The sequence below is a fragment of the Clupea harengus genome, chromosome 26, assembly GCF_900700415.2.
Source record: "Clupea harengus chromosome 26, Ch_v2.0.2, whole genome shotgun sequence".
NCBI lineage: Eukaryota > Metazoa > Chordata > Actinopteri > Clupeiformes > Clupeidae > Clupea > Clupea harengus.
Genome location: NC_045177.1, coordinates 7,699,175 through 7,718,228, shown reverse-complemented (window position 1 = coordinate 7,718,228; position 19,054 = coordinate 7,699,175). Strand labels below are relative to the sequence as shown.

General features: G+C 44.0%; 3 protein-coding genes across 5 annotated transcripts in view; all 3 read left to right on the top strand.

Moving 5' to 3' along the window:
* Nucleotides 1-197: 197 nt before the first annotated feature.
* On the top strand, nt 198-4,270 carry LOC105910145 (endoplasmic reticulum resident protein 27). The gene is made up of 7 exons (XM_012838832.2): nt 198-261; nt 562-656; nt 1,824-1,961; nt 2,159-2,275; nt 2,562-2,687; nt 3,634-3,831; nt 4,179-4,270. Exons 1-7 carry the CDS (start codon nt 198-200, stop codon nt 4,221-4,223), a joined length of 783 nt encoding a protein of 260 aa, XP_012694286.2. The 3' UTR covers nt 4,224-4,270.
* A 7,223-nt stretch (nt 4,271-11,493) lies between these two features.
* Nucleotides 11,494-13,839, top strand: bglapl (bone gamma-carboxyglutamate (gla) protein, like). Its single transcript, XM_042703841.1, has 4 exons — nt 11,494-11,603; nt 11,743-11,982; nt 12,170-12,395; nt 12,871-13,839. Exons 1-4 carry the CDS (start codon nt 11,543-11,545, stop codon nt 12,971-12,973), a joined length of 630 nt encoding a protein of 209 aa, XP_042559775.1. The 5' UTR covers nt 11,494-11,542; the 3' UTR covers nt 12,974-13,839.
* A 211-nt stretch (nt 13,840-14,050) lies between these two features.
* Nucleotides 14,051-19,054, top strand: part of LOC105910148 (target of Myb protein 1-like) — a 13,222-nt gene continuing 8,218 nt past the window's right edge. The window contains exons 1-5 of one of the 3 annotated variants that reach the window (XM_031563966.2): nt 14,051-14,340; nt 16,207-16,291; nt 16,678-16,756; nt 17,126-17,275; nt 18,799-18,933. In XM_031563966.2, coding sequence (XP_031419826.1) covers nt 14,289-14,340; nt 16,207-16,291; nt 16,678-16,756; nt 17,126-17,275; nt 18,799-18,933 — 501 coding nt within the window. In that variant the 5' untranslated portion in view covers nt 14,051-14,288. The remainder of the gene's footprint in view (nt 14,341-16,206; nt 16,292-16,677; nt 16,757-17,125; nt 17,276-18,798; nt 18,934-19,054) is intronic. The other 2 variants (XM_031563967.2, XM_031563968.2) reach the window with 2 other exon arrangements.

Genomic DNA, 19,054 nt, shown 5'->3' with positions numbered 1-19,054 from the left:
CTGAGTTCCCACAGGCCCCACCAATTGAAACTTGAGGAAAGGCTGACGTGCAACGGCAACGGAGGGACACAGAGATGGAGGTGAACAGACAGGTGGACAGACAGACCTGAGACGAACATCTAAACCTGCACTTGACCGAGACTCAAAGAGCGTGATACACGGCAGTCGGCTGACGACAGACTACTTACTGAGGCAAAATGAAGATATTTTTAGTTGTTGTGCTTTCTTCACTCATAGTGTCCATCCTTGCTGATGAGGAGGGTAAGTGTTTTTCACAGTCAAGCCATGTGGGTTCTGAGGATTTCTGAAATGATTTCTACACAAGAGGCATGTATGCTTTGATCTGATGGATCGTGACAGAATGTGACAGTAGCAGTCCATTCTGTTGGGTTCATCAAGCTAACAGCAGTAAAAATGAACTAGCCAACTGGTACATGCTTTCACCACCAACACCAAAACTTTTAGAGTGATTCATTTGTTCTGAGTCTTTGCAGTAGCAACTTCTGTGACCTGTGGAAGGTTGTTCAATTATGACTGACAATGGTTCCTCGTGTTCCTCAGCTCCACCGGACAGCGCCCTGCCAAGCCTGACTGATACCCCAGCAGCAGAAGCCTTCATCAACTCAGACGATGTTGCCGTGATCGGCTTCTTTGAGGTCAGACTGTAGATGTGTGTGTTTGTCCGACACTCCAACTGAAAAGTTGTCTAGTTTATATCCATGAAAGAGAAAAAGTTCAAAAGTGCATATACACGGAATCTTTCCTCTAAGGGTTCAACAAAGAAACTACAGCTGTCAAAAAGGGAATCTTTGGAAGTTCTTAGCAAAAGAAAAAAAAGTCAATAACACAAAAGGCTACAAAGAGCAAAGGCTCTACAAACACAGTTACACAAAGGTATACCTCTGAGAGGAGATTTAGGGGGGACTGGCAAATATTTTTAAGAAAGAAAGTGTCAGAATAATATGTGAGAGAAAGCGAGAGTGTGAGTCAAATGAGGACACATGTGAAAGTGCGTTTGCGGCGGTGTCTGTGTCTGTGTCTGTGTCTGTGTCTGTGTCTGTGTCTGTGTCTGTGTCTGTGTCTGTGTCTGTGTCTGTGTCTGTGTCTGTGTCTGTGTCTGTGTCTGTGTCTGTGTCTGTGTCTGTGTCTGTGTCTGTGTCTGTGTCTGTGTCTGTCCGTTATTGTCACTCCACCCTGAGGACGCTGCACAATGCTGTGTGAAAAACGTGGGAAAACCCAGATTCATTCCGAATCTGGGTTTCCCCACGTTTTTCACACAGCATAGGGCAGTGTCCTTAGGGTGGAGTGACAATAACGGACAGACACAGACATGTTGTGTCGCGCTGGCACTCGCAACTGCTCCTCTTCGAGCGACTTTTGCCGCCGGTGCAAATCTGGCCCAGGAAGTTCCCCCTCCGATGCCGTGGCCACAGGCAGACTGGAGGGCAGCTAACCGTCAACGCCAAACCGTTCCGTCAGACTTAAGCCCTACGTAGGAGGAGGATGTTGACGGGACGGGAGCGACGGCTGCATCTGAGGCATTGTGGGATTGGCACTGGCCTGTCACTGTAAACACAATCCGCGCAGCAACCTAACATGAACCTAAACACGGTGGCTGGAATAGCCAGACAGAGAGAGAGAGAGAGAGAAAGAGATATGTGTGTTTAGGTTTGGTTTGCCCCGTGGTTAGATTGGTGTGCCCTCTGCTTAGGACAATGCAGAAGACTGAAACTAATCCCTTTTACACGTTTTTCTCTCCCTCTCTCTCTCTCTCTCTCTCTCTCTGTCTGTCTGTCTTGATCTGCCTCTGTCTTTCTCCTCAGGGAGAGGAGAGCTATGGCTATAAGGAGTTTTTGGAAGCCGCTAAAGAGGTGAAGCCCATCCCAGTGGCCGTGTGCAGTGATAAGGAAGTGTGGACCAACTACAGAATTGAGTCAGACACCATCGCCATCTTCAGAAAGGTCAACATCTGAGGCATCTGTTCTACACGCCCTGATATATAAATGACATAGATTGTACACTACATAGCTGCTGAATTAGGAAAACATCCAGAATTCACTAAACCTCTGCGCTTTCTCTCTCTCTCTCTCTCTCTCTCTCTATCCATCCATGTGTATGTCGTTCTCTGTCCTTTTCTATATATTGCTGTGAGGTACAGGTGGATGTGGCCCAAGAGAATCTGCGGCTTTCGGATGCAAAGAAAGTGGATGCTGATGGATTGACACGCTTCATCAAAATGAATAACATCCGCTATTTAACAGAATACAATCAAGTGGTACAGTATTTCCTCTCTCTCTCTCTCTCTCTCTCTTTCCTTCTCTCAAACATAAACAGATAAGACAAAAAGCTTGTACCATTTGTCATGTAACACAAGCTAACCACAAGCAACCACAGCAGTTACTCTACCACTGACACGTGTCTTTACATGTCAAATGTTAGATGTTAGATCGTATGTTCTATGTCAGATCTGTCTTAATGTGTGTTCTTTTCTACTGTAGTGTAACCTCTGTGTGCGTTCTCCTCTTTGGTGCCTCTCCCTCCCTCTCTCTCTGCGCCCCCAGACTGCCGTGGGCCTGTTTCAGTCTCAGGTGAAGACGCATATCCTGCTCTTCGCCAACAGGGGGAGTTCTGACTACTCCGCGCTGCAGAAGAAGCTGGGGGCTTTGGCTCCAGACTTCAGTGGAAAGGTTTGTGAGCTGCTGGTGTTAAGGAGCTTAGGGCCTGGGTTCTTGGTTAGCCCAGGGTGAGGGAGGGCCTGGTGGGGGTCAGAGAAATCTCCTTAGGAGAACGCTGCTCTATTGGTTAAACAACCGAGGTTAAGAACATTCTAGAAATCTCGTAATTTTGGCCTGACATGCAGTAACACATGCTACATTGACCAATAAACTATTGTTTTGTACGTAACAACTCAGAGTGCTCCAAATACAGTGAGTTGGCACACAAAAGATAGTCAGTTAAACTTCAGCCAAGCCAGTTCTCTCATTGTAAGCTGATTGATCTCACTCTAACCAGTGTGTTTCTGAAAAGCCATTATGAAAAGTGCAGTGAGAATGCCATATGGCACCACTGCCTGTGATGTCTCTACTCTTCCCCAAGTCTCCTAAGCCAGAGATCGTCTGTCTGACTCTGGCCCACATGCGGCCCAGCTCTGCACCAGAGTCAGACCATCTCTGGGAACTGGGGAGCGTGACTGAGTGAGGAACATCAATAATCTCCGCTTCATTTAGCTGGAAATTACCATATATGGCCGAAACATAATTCACCAGACAGGAAACTGCTAGATAGGCTACAGTGCTCTCATGGACTGTGTCAAACAAGTGTTTGTTTATCACTGTCTGTACTGCATTGCATATTTTTGTTTTCGAACTGGAAACGTTCAGTAAATGCAGTGAGTTAGAAGTCACACAATTGAGTGTGTCTCCACCATAGTTGCAGAAACTGAAAATGTACATGTGTGCAACAAACTGAAAACTGTGACATATCGCAGCAGCTTTGAACTTCCCCTTTTTTACACCGAAAAAGTCCAACATTACACTCTCTCTACGTGTCTCTCTCTCTCTCTCTCTCTCTCTCTCTCTCTCTCTCTCTGTGTCTCTCGCTCGCTCTCTCTCTCTCTCCAACTCGGTTGCTCAGTTCCTCTTCGTCCTGGTGAATGGGGCAGTGAAAGGTAACGCCCGCTCCCTGGAATACTTTGGCCTGGTGTCACGTGACCTGCCGCGCGTGGGCCTCTACGACAGCGACCTGGACAAGAAGTGGCTCATGCCGAAGGGGAAGATCACCAAAGACGGCGTGCGTGCGTTCTGCCAGTCCTTCCTGGATGGAAAACTCCAGGTGAGACGCGGAACCTGATAGGCCTCTGTCTGTGAATAGCTGCATGAGACAGAGGTTGTGATTGGCTATCAGACAATTATATGCACAAGAGATACATGAGCAGGTTGTCACCCTTTCTTATGAAGTGACTGAGGTGTGACTGTTGTTGTTTGGTGTGAGTCAGAGGGTGGGGTGATCTTGCTCTTCAGTGATCTGTGAATCAGTTGATGTTTTTAGACACGCTGACACGCTTGAAGCAATGTTTGACCAATCATGCAGTGAAATGCTGTCTGAATACGAATCTCTATAATAACTGTAACACAACCACCATGTTGCATCTCTTCTGTTCTACTCTTCTGTTTTTACAGGAAACAAAAGAAGCGGGCGAACCCGAAGCTAAAACCGAGCTCTGAGAATACTGTCTAATCTGAATAAAAACCTTTTTACTGTGAAAACATAACGGTAATGCGCTTCCAATTCTTAAATCCCTGTTTTTGTCTACACCACGCAGCCAGCGTCTGCTCTAAAGCATGCTCCGTGAGTTTCACATGCTCCAGTGATCAATCACTGGAAATGCGCCGGTTATGTTTGCAGTGCAGCGAGTCTAAATGTTTGTATTTCCTGTGTTGATCTGGACACTTAGACTGGGCCGCCTGTGGCCATGGGGTTTGGCCCCGGGTCAGAGGCCGGAGCGCAGCGCTCGGAGTAAAACTGATCTGATCTTTTCCACCACAAGCTGTCAGACAGAGCGAGATTTACACGGAACGCGGTAGACAGACAAGCCTGGCCTATGGAGGAATGCCATGGAGGAAAAGGCAAAGGAGGTCCCCGAATAGAAATCGAGTGATGAAAAAATGAGTCTGGAATGAAGGGATATATAAAAAGCAGACAGGCTCGACAATCACGTACACTGTATATAAAACCTACGCAGTAAAAATACATAAACACAATAAAAAACAACTAGGCTCAACAGGTTTAGACGAAATCTGTTTAAAAAAAAAAAAGGCCCTTGGGAAAAACATCAGGAGGGATTTTCTGAGGCCGAGACTAGAATTATGTGTAATTAGCAGGGTTTGTTAGCCAAGAGGAAACAGAGTCAGGGAAACGCAGGCTGGCACTGCACAGCTAGACAGAATGGGTGATGTTTGTATGTTGAGTGACTGGAGGCCTACGGCATCCCAGCACGCGTGTTTGTGGGCATGTACTGTAATCAACTTAAGGACAACATTTTCAGACAAAGGCCCCCACAACAGACAGTAAATGGTGAGGAAGATGATGGCGGTGGGATGTTGTCTCGTAAGCTGCGGCTTGTCATTTGATCAGCAATGGTATAGAGAGAGAGAGAGAGAAATGGGGGGGGGGGTTGGGGGGGTCGGGGGTTGGGGGGGGTGCAAAACACTTTCTGTCTGGACGTAAACATAAAGTTTAAAGCAACAGACTAATTAAGAACTTTTATGTGGCACAAGCTTAATTTAAGAATGTATTTTAGCATAAACTCTGTACGTGTGTGTGTAAGTGTGTGTGTGTGTGTGTGTGTGTGTAAGTGTGTGTGTGTGTCTGTACAGATCGGGTGCCGTGGTTAAAGTCATTTCACAAGTTTCAAAAAGAAACAATCTATGGAAAAAGTCAGCGAATGAAAAAACTATTTGTATCTGTTAAATAAAAAACGAGACAGCACACAAAGCTAAAACATGTTCTGGCGTATGGTATGGCGCGACCTAAATGGATTTGAATAAATGTCAAAGTTTATAAGATGGAATCACTTAAAAGCTCCCGTCTGCATTGACATTGGCAATATATCTAGAACTCCAAATATTTGATAATTGCGGTGCCAAAATGAAAATAATACCCCATGGTAGCCTCTGGTTATGTGAGTGAAAGTCTTTTAAAATTGACTTGGTTTATGAGAGTAATTAAAACGAGAGAACAGCAATAAATACCACAAGGCAGGAAAAGATTGGATAGCGCTTATGTCAGTAGGGATGTAAAACACGATGGAACGAGGACTGGAAGTAGGAAAAGACACGAGGAGAGAGAAAGAGAGAGAAAGAAAGAGAGAGAGAAAGAAGCACAGATAAGGAAAGAGAGAGAAAGAGAGAGAAAGAAGCAGAGATAAGGAAAGGGAAAGATAGCAGAAAAGGAAGAGACAGGGAGGAGAGGAGGAGAGGAGGAGAGCACGAGCCAGATGTCACTCCAGTTCTTCGAAAGACATTCCTGAGTGTGGTAACGGGAACATTTTTGTTTGTGGCACAGATATGACACTGTTTTGGAGCGGGGTGGCGGTGAGGGCAACATGGACGGAAGGAGTGGGAGGACATGCAGGAGGAGGGAAAAGAGAGAGAGAGAGAGAGGGAGAGAGGGAGGGAGTAAGACAAGGAAAGAAGAGGGGTTTGGACCCAGATCTGTTAGAAAACATTTCACTAAAAACAGACAGCCACGGTAATTATATGTACAGCATGCCCAAAAGCACTGTGGGGGCTGAAACACACACACACACACACACACACACACACACACACACACACACACACACACACACACACACACACACACACACACACACACACAACCAGGCCTACATATATAGTTATGTTGCTCAACTCATGGATGCACATAGGCCAGACACACACACACACACACACACACACACACACACACACACACACACACACAACCAGGCCTACATATATAGTTATGTTGCTCAACTCATGGATGCACATAGGCCAGACACACACACACACACACACACACACACACACACACACACACACACACAAGCACACACACACACACACACACACAACCAGGCCTACATATATAGTTATGTTGCTCAACTCATGGATGCACATAGGCCAGACACACACACACACACACACACACACACACACACACACACACACACACACACACACACACACACACACACACACACACACACACACACACACACACACACACACACACACACACACACACACACACACACACACACACACACACACACACACAAGCACACGCACACACATACACACACACACAAACACAACCAGGCCTACATATATAGTTATGTTGCTCAACTCATGGATGCACATAGGCCAGACACACACATGAAGACCACAGAGGCACGGCCTCAGCAACCGTCAGTTTAATGGCAGGATTAGTTTGTGGTGTCTGGAGAGCCGAAGGCAGTAAAACTTCTACACATGTGGGACCATGCTCTGGTTGAACTCTCTCGCTCTCTCCCTCTCCCCCTCTACCCATCTCTCTCTCCCTCTCTCTCTCTCTCTCTCTCTCTCTCTCTCTCTCCGTCCCTTTGTTGTGTCTGCCTCTCCTTGTGGGTCCTGCGCGGGTGTTCTAAGGGCAGTTGGTCAAGGTCACCAACTCCAAAGATGTTCACTGCTGCACTGAGGCCTTACCTTCACTGTAACCTGACTGCACTCATTCTGCCCATCAGCACTTGCCACTGTCTACCTGAAATCCAATTACACTTCCATTAGAAAGACAAATATAGGAAATAAAAGAAATGAAAAGAAATTAAAAGAAATTAAATTAAATGAAATGAAAGGGCCTACTCTAAATGGTCCGTCTGAGCTCCAGATTTGACCTCACAGGGTCTGTATATGCTGTCCAGATGTGACAGTGCTTGGTCCATATCTCCCTGCTGAACCCGCTCCCCTACACATCACCATCCGAATGATCTAGAGGATGTTATAAACTACCTTCACAGGGTACCTACACAAAGATGCCTTATAAATCTACATCATAGGGCTCTAATAAGACTCCGGGGCCTTCAAGGTCATTGATACAGTTTCTTCCTTTCATTGCCTACAGTCAGTGAACCCTCCACAGTATCCCACAAAGCTCTGCTAGGCAAACACACAGGTATCTTTCTGAAACAAGCTACATACAGATGCTGATCCAAGCCAATGTAGCTACTAGGTGCTTGTGTAGCTAAAAGAAACAAATAAACCTCTGTAAACACAACAATACACAACAAAACACATTTTCAGTCACCTGAAATGCTGCATGCTATGCGCTAGGAATAAGGACACGAGTCACGGGGGTGAGTGACGAGGGTCACATGGGAGGCCGCTGGTAACTGAATTGACCCCATGGCTAATGTCAGCCCTTTAATTAAGAAGATTCTTAGTAGTTAGTACCAATGAAAAACACCTGATACAAAGAACACAATACACAACCATATTAAGGATCAGGAACAGGAATCAATTCTCTGTAAATGGCTGCTCTTTTGGTGGAGGATGTGTAAGAAGGTGGTGGTTTGTTTTCAAATACCTTGTGTTTGATTGGCAGGCCATACTATGTGTTTACTGATTGGTCAACTGATTACATTTGAACAAAAACATAAAAATGTCTGTTTTCATCAGCAAGAACTGCAGGCAGGCCTGTTTGAACGCATTTGATTCAGGAAGGCCTGAGAAATTCTTAACCAAAATGTAAGTTACAGCCTTTCAGACTGAGGTGGTGTTGAGTTATTTTCACTGCTGTGGTAGACCAGCTAACCAGATGCCCTCACCAGACCTCCAGCTAGGCTTGCTTTTGGTCATGTCAGTATGGCAGTTTTTACCATTTAAAATGCAGTTGTCAAAATGATGTCAAAAACAGACTGACATGCTACACATTGACATTGGAATGTTATATATTTGTGTAAAACTAGCAAGCTAGCTAGCCAGGGCCCAAAAAATACAAAAGGTGATTGTACTTATTGAATTCTGAAGTCCCTGTCTCAGATATACGTAGCTGCCCCCGATGCCTCTTTGAAAAACCATGAAATAAAAATATAAGTCCAATGCTAACTGTAATGAATACTGAGTCTTCCGTACAGTACAGTGTAGGTCAAAGGCCACATTTTCACTCTCACCCCAACACTGAAGAAGACCAACACACACCAAACCGACAGCGAACCAGACACTGAAATTACACACTGACCAGGCCAAGACAAATCCATTTCACCGAGAATAACACACAGACACAAGGGTCAGCTTACTGCGAACAGCAGCCCTCAGCCTTTGAAAGACAAAGGATTTCCCAAGTGTGTGTGTGTGTGTGGGGGGGGAACTTAGAGAACCTCCAAACTTTCCCTGAATCTTAAACATCTTCCTGCTTGTCTATTTGTCTTGTAAGTGCCAACATACAAATGACAATTGCAGAGATGCTATATATAAAACCATATCAGATCTCAGATATGCTATATGTAAAACCATATCAGAGCCCAGAGTGTGTACGCTGGAACAAAAACACACTTATGCAACGCACATGGATGCTTCAAGCTTGCTGGATTCCTGCCATAACCTTGGCACGAGAGAGGCAGCCCGGGCCTCGCTGGCACTGCCTCTGTTTCTATAAGGAACGGCTGCGGCTCGGCGGAGGCCGAGGTAAACCTCTGATTAGGCTCCGTCACATAACGAGGCTCGCGGCCGCTCCCGGCCCATGCGATTAGAGGCGTGTGGTCTCGCGAGCGGCGGTTTGGGGTTAGCGGGGGTGGCAGGAGGGTGTGAGCACTTTTTGAAAGGCTGGCATGGCATGGCATGGCATTGCACCGCTGGGGCGACTCCAGAGGAATCCAATCACAGATGATGTGTCACTTAGCGAAGGAATGATGATTATGTCTGTGACCTACATAGCGCCTGGAGCAGGCCGTGTTTATGGTGCATTAAGGGAAAATGAAAGGGGGCCAAATGCTGGGGCTGGTAAAATATTGGCTTCCCTTTTTTTTTTGCAGGCCCTGGTAAGCGGATGTTTGGTTTTGACTTGTAAGGACCTTGTCAATCGACAACTTCTGAAAATGTCACAACACTGACATTCATATTAAAGAGTGTGGGAATGGTAGTCTGCTATATTAAGCAATACAGTGGGTATGTATGGGCCTCTGATCATGTCCTGTGGTATAGTGCTATACCAGATGGTTTTATCTGTGATACCCTGTGATAATTATACAGACATATAACGTTTAGGTTCACATGTAGAGACTGATCCAGAGCATACAGAACTTAATGCTCACAAGGAAAAGAGCTGTATAATAAATACCTCTTTCATTACAGAGAAGCAGTATGGATTTATTTGAATTATGAGTATAAATGTAGGTCCATTATTTGTAAAGTACATTTAATTAAAAAAGGATTTGACATCAAGACCTGACAGCAACATTTTTCTTCAACAAATTAAAATACATTCATCTCTTGGTACCACAGTACCCCTGTGCAATCCAATGTATTTAATCACACTGCCTTTTTTGCAAGAATCACTCAAAGAAAAAAACTTTTCAGATGAACCCATCTGCATGTCCTGATCATGACCTTAAAATCAGTATGCTGTTACTTATTGATTCCAAAAGGGAATTTGCAGAATATTAATATTGTCCCTAACATTGTCCCTATGTTAATTGGTTAATCAATTAATACGTTTTTATTCTGATTTTGAAAAATGTCTACTTTTACAAAATTTGACATATTGCCTACATTGTTACACAGCTTTCTTTCAAACAAACATATGACTTGAGAAACTATGTGAAACTACATGGGAAACTATTGGCTTGCAAGGATATGATTTTCAGTCAGGGGTATTTTGTCTAAATGAGCTATTCTAGTATGTCTACAAAAATGCACACAACTTTAAATGTACGCCGTTAAGGTGTAAGTGCTCATGCCCAGATGATTTGCTTGAAGTCTTGTGTTTCTAGGGATATGCAGAGCCAGAACCATGTGTATGTACTGTCTATGGAAGAACCAGAACCAGAACCATGTGTATGTACTGTCTATGGAAGCAGTCTATGCTGATTCACTTACAGTGTGTTTCTTTTAAAAATGTTGTGATTGTTTTTTTGTGGAGATAAAGGCTGATAGATAGATAGGTAGATAGATAGATGGATATTTTATTAATCCCGAGGGAAATTTAGGATACTTGATACTTGCCACAGGGAAGGAAGGACAAAAACCCTTCTACTTTCAGAATTGTGTTTGGAATTATTACAACCACAGTGAGCAAACAGTTGTGTCAGATATGGTCATACTTAGCCTTCACATCACCTGTACATGTTCAGGTGTGTTTGGCAGTCATTTAGTCAGGCCCATCATCACAGACAGTTTATGCAACTCTAAACGTCAATCAGACTGGTGCTGAATTCAAATTAAAGTCTATTTGCAAAATTATGGCAAGCAAGTTTGGAATGTCTGATGCCGTTTGATGCTGCTGAATGCTATGTTTGCATTCTTATATATGTATATACATATATATAAATGGATGCAAGAGTAAGTTTAAATAACCCTCAGTATATCACAGTGCATTCATTCCAACTCACTCATTTTTTCTTTTCCTTCAGAAAATGTCTCATTCTTTTTTTCCCTCAGAAAATTATATATTGTGTATGTGTGTGTGTCTGTCTGTCTGTGTGTCTGTCCAATTCTGTGGGTGTGTTTCTGAATGCGCATGTGTGCGTGCTTGTCTGGGAGTCGGTGTGTGGGTGTTTGTGTGTTTGGCCAGCGCAAAAGAAGGGTGTCACGCTGTTCCCCGGACCAATCACAATCGGGATCAATGGTTTCAGTTGGGGCTCCAAAACACTATAAAGACCTCGGAAGGGACGAGGCAAAGACATCGAAAGCAAAAGAGCCGAAGAGCAAGCAACAACAAGTCCTCCAGCCAAGAGAGAAAGGCCACAACTGCTTGACTTATTCTTTCAGCCGAAGAGAAAGACAGAAAAACAACAACAACGAGAACCATGAAGACTTTTGCCATCCTCACCATCTGCGCTGTGCTGTCCGTCTGTCTGTCCAACCAAGGTAAGCTTTCCCTCAGCTTCCATCCTCTCCACCTGTTACATGAGAACCGGGGTAGACAGAGGATCTTGGGGTTTACTGTAACATGGACATCTGAGCGTTGTCTTTGCTGCCTGACTAAATGTTTCTTTGGATTGAACAGACATGACCATGGAGGCTTCCTCTGACCCTGACGTAGCTGCAACTGCCGCACCCGACCTCTCGTCCCCCTCCGACTCAGCTTCATCATCAGCCTCTTCCTCTTCCTCTTCCTCCGAGTCCGACTCCTCCGCTTCCGACTCCTCGGCCTCCGACTCCTCCGCTTCGGACTCCTCTGCCTCCGATTCCTCAGCTTCCTCCTCTTCCTCGTCTTCCTCCTCCTCTTCCTCCGAGTCCACTGAGGGTAAGCCATGCTACCACATCTCTATGGGTGCTCCTCCAAATATACGCCCAGAAGGAATGTACCATTGTTTGCCATTACTCATGAGTACACTTCTCTTAGTTAATTAGCGATCAGTGGCTAATAATGCTACTATTAGAGGCGTACAACTGACTCTTAGACAGATGCGCATGATGCTGAATCCTCTCCCTTTCCAACCCATTCTCCATAGATGTGGCCATAGATGCAGCTACAGATGCAGCCATAGATGTGGCCATAGATGTGGCCATCGATGCAGCCACAGATGCTGCCATTGATGCAGCCACAGCCCTGGCCCACGAGGTGATTGTGAATAGGGAGGTGGCCACTGGCCTCCTCAGGACGTACAGGGGAGGAGACACGCCAGCAGCCGACCTCTCTCTTCTTCAGCTGGAGAGGTAAACACCCGTCCACCATCTATCCTTCGCTACGCTCACGCCTCTGCCTTCTTAGAGCTGTCAGACACACTTCCTGCTGCACAGTAAGACTACCAGTCCCATGTAAATACATGCATGGGTAATTGCAGCAGACACCCATACCTCCAAGTTAAAGCAGCAATGGCGTGAGCTATACATGTACATTATTTGCCACAGGGCATGTGGTTAGGAGGAGGCCTTGCAGTGATGCCTAGAGAAGCGGGGGAATGTAAATTACAGCCTTGATGTTTATATGTCTGTAGGTTAGACACGGGTTAGACTAAGACATGTGTATTATATCATGAAGTGTCAAGACTACAAGCCTGACTGTGACAAGAGACTAGTAATTTACTACATTCATCAATGGTTTGTGTGGAGTAGTATTCTGTGATTAATTAAATGTTAAAACATGTGAATGTAAAACTAACTAACTTTGTATCTCTTTTCTGTGTTACAGTCTGAGGGAAGTGTGCGAGGTCAACCTGGCATGCGACCACATGGCCGAGACAACCGGCATCGTTGCCGCCTACACAGCCTACTACGGCCCCGTGCCCTTCTAAACCGCCCCGCAATCCCAGACGGCTAGCCTCTGGAATCTGCTCTTCCAACATCCCCCTTCCTTTTTCTTTTTTGAGAGAGAGACGGTGTTAGCGACTTGACAAACAGGACAACCACTTTTTTTGACAAAAGAGCAACACGTGGTTCTTTCCCCACCGCTTGAGAGTGCTCTCAATGGTTTCGGTAGCCTAGTGTTGAGAGATTTTTTTATAAGAGCCGCAAATGAAACCAGCTCTCCTTTTTGAAACAGCAGGAGCTGTCAACTGCTAAAATGCAGAGTAGCGCACTAGCGCTGTGTCAACAACATTTCTGCCCTCCGTCCTCAGCACAACTGAGGGGATGTAAGGAACGCGAAGCCTGTATAGAAATACCGAAGTAAATATGGCCTGGGGTTACAAAAAAAAAGTTATATGTTTGCAGAGTTTTAAGCTTAAAGTCTTTATCTGTGCATTGCTGTTCAATGTGTATTGCTTCTAGGTACTCTGCAGCTTACTATCCTGAAAGTCAACTTTTTTTGTAAGTTATTGAGTTTTACAAGTGATAGTTACTGGCAGTGTAAGCCATGGTAATTGTTACATCTGTATAGCTGAAAGGTGCTATTTCCACTTTTGTGTGGATTCTTCAACCAACTGTACACACTTTACCATTGCTGTTTGAAAGTGGCTGAATACTCATGAGAGGAAATGCTCTCTTGGAGTGTATTCACCCATCCATTAGATTGACAAACAAACCAACACATTGGTTGCAGCTGTCAGTCTTTTTTGTATTGTTTTTCTAAAGTGCACATAATTTGTGTAAATTGTTACAGTGGATTACACCACTTCGCTTGAATGTTTGTGTCCAATAAAATAACGTTTGAAATATAAAAGTTTCTTGATTTTTTGTATAATCTGACAACATCTTCAAAGTAGTCTCTCATCACTGCACGTAAGTTACCCTATGCTGCTCCTTAAACAGGCTTGTAAATACTTCCATAAATTATTTAAATAACTCTTTATTTAGTGACTGGAAGCTCTTTGGAAAAACGTTTGAATTGTAGGCCTGCGTCAACTTCCGTAAATACACATTCAGTGTTTGAACATTCCAGGCAAGTTGCTTGCGAGTGTTTTGGACTAATTCTCTTGTATATGCTGCCAGGTCTTCTTATCATAAATAAATTACCTTATCGGGCTATTTCCTGGCCCACATGCTACTTTCACGTGATCGCGCGTCCACAGTTCAGTCAGTGTTTTTTGCGCGCTGCCCAGCGATAGAACGGAAATCGAAGGAGTAGGTGGTAGCATCAAAGGGATAACTTTGGCTGGACCATTACAGAAAATGGATTTTCTCGTCGGTAGCCCATTCTCTTCTCCCGTCGGACAACGAATTCGTAAGTGTCAGGACATTTGATGATTGCTTTAAAATGTTTCCCCTCCCCTTTAAATTACGCCAATTTACACTGACTTCTGCATCGAAGACAACTACAAAGCTGTTTGAAATATTTAGACCAACGCTCTGGTGATTCCTGTTCTTCTCACAGAGTAAATGGCCCACACTGTGACAAAAACAGGAGAGTGCAATTTGACAATATGAACGACATGTTATTTTTATTGTTATATATTTATTGCACTGCACAATCGCCGAAATGCACAGTAAAGTTCAGTCTTTGATCGACGTGTCAAATGGCAAATGCTGGGCGATAGGTGTGTGCACACAAGCGCATATGGCGTGTGATTGGTAATGTTCTGATAAATGACAACCTCTTTGTCGAATCAGCCATGCAACAGAATGTGGGGCGGGCTCTTCCAAAAGTGACAACTTTTGTAATAAGGGGCTGAAGTTACCGTTCAGTTATCGTCCTATTGAACATTCACTTCGTTTTTGACCATTTAAGAGTTTTTGCTTTCATTTTCTTTAGGTTACTACCTCGTTAAAGGGGTCACTAAATCATTATAGTAATCTAATTAATCCGTTTAAGGTGCACTGCGCTGTGATGTTCTTACTTGGATCTGGTCTTATTGACATGCATGACATAAAGTATCTGGCCTATAACAACGGTCGTAGACATCTCTCTGTCTGAACAGATACAGTGTCAGGATTCAGTTCAAGCTCAAATAACGGGGTCATGCGGACGCAGCCGTCCCGACCTGGTTGAATGACCTGGCAAATTATGGCACCACCGTTTGGCCACTTTTACTTTAGAGCACAAACCAAAAGGTTAGCGCTTTCGATGCCTGCTGACAAATGTGCATGGTGACATCACCCAGTGTGCGGTCACCTCCGGCGTCATCCAACTCTTTCACATCCTCCCTCTCTTTCACTGTTGTGTCAGAAATGCTTCATCCACCTCTGAGCCAATGTGTGCAAAAGCAGCTGACAGTCACATGAAGTAGTGTGTGTGTGTGTGTGTGTGTGTGTGTGTGTAGGGGGATTTAGGGAATTATAAGCACTTAGCACAGAGGCCAGGGAGGACCTCATGAGGTTCTGAGGTATGGATCACAAGGGGAGAGACTGTGAGTTCCCTCCCTTGAGGAAATGTCAGGAGCTCAAGTGGTTCTCTCAGTTCTCCGTAGAATTTCTCAGCTCTTGAAGGGAGCATCCCTCAACTGATCATGTTGACTTTCAATTCCTCTGGTAATCATTTCAAAAGAAATACTTGTACATTTAAATCTTTTGCTTTATATCCAGCTTGTCATATACTTATATTATATACCTCATTATGTAAATTATATTGAGGTTTGTTTTTTACTAGGTGTAAATAGTAGTGCTTGTTAACTTTTCTTTTGAACACTTCAACTTACATCTGTTGCTAGCTTCCTTCAAAGTACCTCCCTCCCCAAAAGTCTGTCTCTCCTCTCTGCTTCTCCGCGTCTTCATCTCAGTCCCTTTACACTTAACATGCCACACCTATAACAAATGTGCCTTTGAAGCAGAACCATTTTGATGAGAGAATCTGTGTTCAAAGTTAAAAAAGATGCTATTAAGCAATAGTGTTTGAATTTAAATATATTTCCTTTGTGTTGATTCTGCATTCATTCTGTGATTTTTACATTTAAATATCCATTACTACAAACTTCAGTCTGAAAAAAAAAACAGCACTAGTAAATAGCATTGAAATAATAGCATACACAGAGCCTACATTCATGAAATAGCTCCTAAGGAAAAGTCATTGCTGTACTCATTTCTACTGTGATGTTCCATCATGGAGATCGGTGAATGTAAGTGCGCTCCTGAACTGTCATGTCCCCCTTGTCAGAACGAGCCACCAGCCCCACTCTGCAGTCTGAAGACTGGGGCCTCAACATCGAGATCTGTGACATCATCAACGAGACAGAGGATGGGTGCGTAACTCTCTCTCTCTCTCTCTCTCTCTTTCTCTCATTCAGCTAATGATCTTTGCATCAATTTCTGTCCCAATTGAATGGTGAAGATTAAAGATGTCCTTTGCAATAGTTTTTTATGGTCATCTGTTTCTGTCCGATTGAATGTTGTCACCTAAAATAGCTTCTCTCCATTGCTCACTCCAGTCAGCCCTGGCTCCCAGACAGAGAAAAGCAATATGGTTGACTGATTAGACACTTATTAACTAGATTGTGTGTGTGTATCATCTCTCTTCAACTTAACCAGCCACTGAAGTGTAAGGAAGAGAGGAACTGGGTCCAGTGAACTGAACTCCAATAGGTTCTAAAAAAAATGGTGCTCTCTGCTTTTTTGTTTTAATATACAGACCCAAAGATGCTATGAAGGCCATCAAGAAGAGAGTGGTGGGGAACAAGAACTTCCGAGAGGTCATGCTGGCGCTTACTGTAAGTGTGCACTCCCACGCTCCTGTCTGTGCAGCAGAAAGCTTGTTGTTTTGGCCTAGTCTCTTCTCACATGTGTGGGCAGACCTGGGGTTTACCACTCTGCGGCTCCTGCACTCTTGGAAAGGAAGCGTTCTTCATCTTTTTTTCTCACAGCAGAACCTTGAAGTTCTACTTCAAAGCTCATTTGCACAATCAATCAACTTGAAAAGGTTCTTTTGTTTGAAAAGTAAACGGTGGAGAACCTTGAGGTTTTTTTTTTGAGAAACCATAAGCACAATTTATCTTCTTATGACTGACCTCTGCCACTGTGTCATCTGTGTTCTTATCTACTCCAGATGGAGTTTAATCACGTGGGCCTTTGGGTTACAGGTGCTGGAGACGTGTGTGAAGAACTGTGGCCACAGATTCCATGTCCATGTATGCACAAGGGAGTTTACGGAGGGAGTGCTGGTCCGAACCATCCTCCCCAAAAACAACCCGCCTGCAGTGTTACATGACCGGGTGCTGAGCCTCATTCAGGTCTGTGTTCAAAATGATTACCAGCAACAGTTTGTCTGTAGACGCACTTGATGCACTCAAATATGTCTCTGGATTAGAGAGCTCCAGTCCAGGAGTCCATACCTATAGAGAGTCCTTTTGAACTGAGGGTGTATCTACAAGATGGAGTCCATACCTTTAAAGAGTCCTATTGAACTGAGGGTGTATCTACAAGATGGAGTCCATACGTACTTATAGAGAGTCCTATTGAACTGAGGGTGTATCTACAAGATGGACTCTGCTGCCTGTCAGTTGTTCTTTTAAACCACGGCGATCCAGATATCTCCAGCCACAGTTGCAAACGTACTTCCATTGGGCAGGAGTAGCATGGGATACCTTAATAATGGATACATCTACTGTTGCCTAGTGTCTGATCTTTTTATAGTGCTACACTAATAGCAGTTACACTGACTCTGTCTGTGTGAGGAAAGAAAAGGTTAAGGGAGGAAATAACAGAACTTGATACCGGTTTTTCCCCTTGACTAACTGCTTTTAACCACACAGCATACAATTAGTTGAGGTACTGAGGGCATCCTTTCACAAGAAGATAATATCACTCAATCTCAATCAATAGTAACACAAGATCATTCTTGGACAAATTAATAAAAAAAAATACATACAATGGCATGCAAAAGTATGGGCACCCCTGGTCAAAATTTTTGTTACTGTGAATTGCTAAGCGAGTAAAAGATGTCCTGACTTCCAAAAAGGTAAAGATTAAACATTTATGTAATCTTATACAAGCAAGATTACTTTTTTATTTCCATCTTGCACAGTTTCAAAATAACAAAAAAGGAAAAGGGCCCAAAGCATAAGTGTGTGCATGGTCAGTACTTAGTAACACTCTTGGCAAGTATCACAGCTTGTAAATGCTTTTTGTAGCGTCTTTCAGTCTTTCAACTCTTGTTTGGGGGATTTTTGCCCATTCTTCCTTTCCAAAAGACTTCTTTTTCAGTGAGATTCTTGGGCCATCTTGCATGCACTGCTCTTTTGAGGTCTATCCACAGATTTTTGATGATGTTTTATGTTAGGGGACTGTGAGGGCCATGACAAAACCTTCAGCTTGCACCTCTTGAGGTAGTCTACTCTATTGTGGATTTCGAGGTGTGTTTAGGATCATTATCCTGTTATAGAAGCTATCCTCTTTTTATCTTCAGCTTTTTTTATAGACTGTGTGATGTTTGCTTCCAGAATTTGCTGGTATTTATTTTAATTCATTCTTCCCTCTACCAGAGAAAAAGCTATTTCAGGCAAATGGATCATGTTGCTTCTCTCTACTTCCGTCAGTTTTGCTCATTTGCAACTCTGTCACAACACGACAGTTTATTTAAACTTTACAACGAACTTGGCGAATTGAAATGCACGTGCAATATGTTTAAAAACTGGGACTGCTTCATAGGTGTGCAAATACCAAAAGTTGTCCTTCAGACTTAATTCCTTTGAATTGCTCCCAGCTCCTTATTGATGTCCAATACCCTCATATCCATATTTGTCTTTTGACTCAGTCATGGGCTGATGCTTTCCGGAACGCTCCGTCCCTGTCCGGGGTGGTGTGCGTGTATGACGACCTGCGACGGAGAGGCCTGGAGTTCCCCATGACTGACCTTGACGCTCTGTCTCCCATCCACACTCCACAAAGGGTGACTTTCATCTGTTCAGTCTGTTTACCCAGGATGGGACTTTGTACCTTTTTAAACTTCCTCAGTAAATGCAGGCCTAGCCCTGTTGTCATAGCTACTGTATTTAATCTGACATCAATCT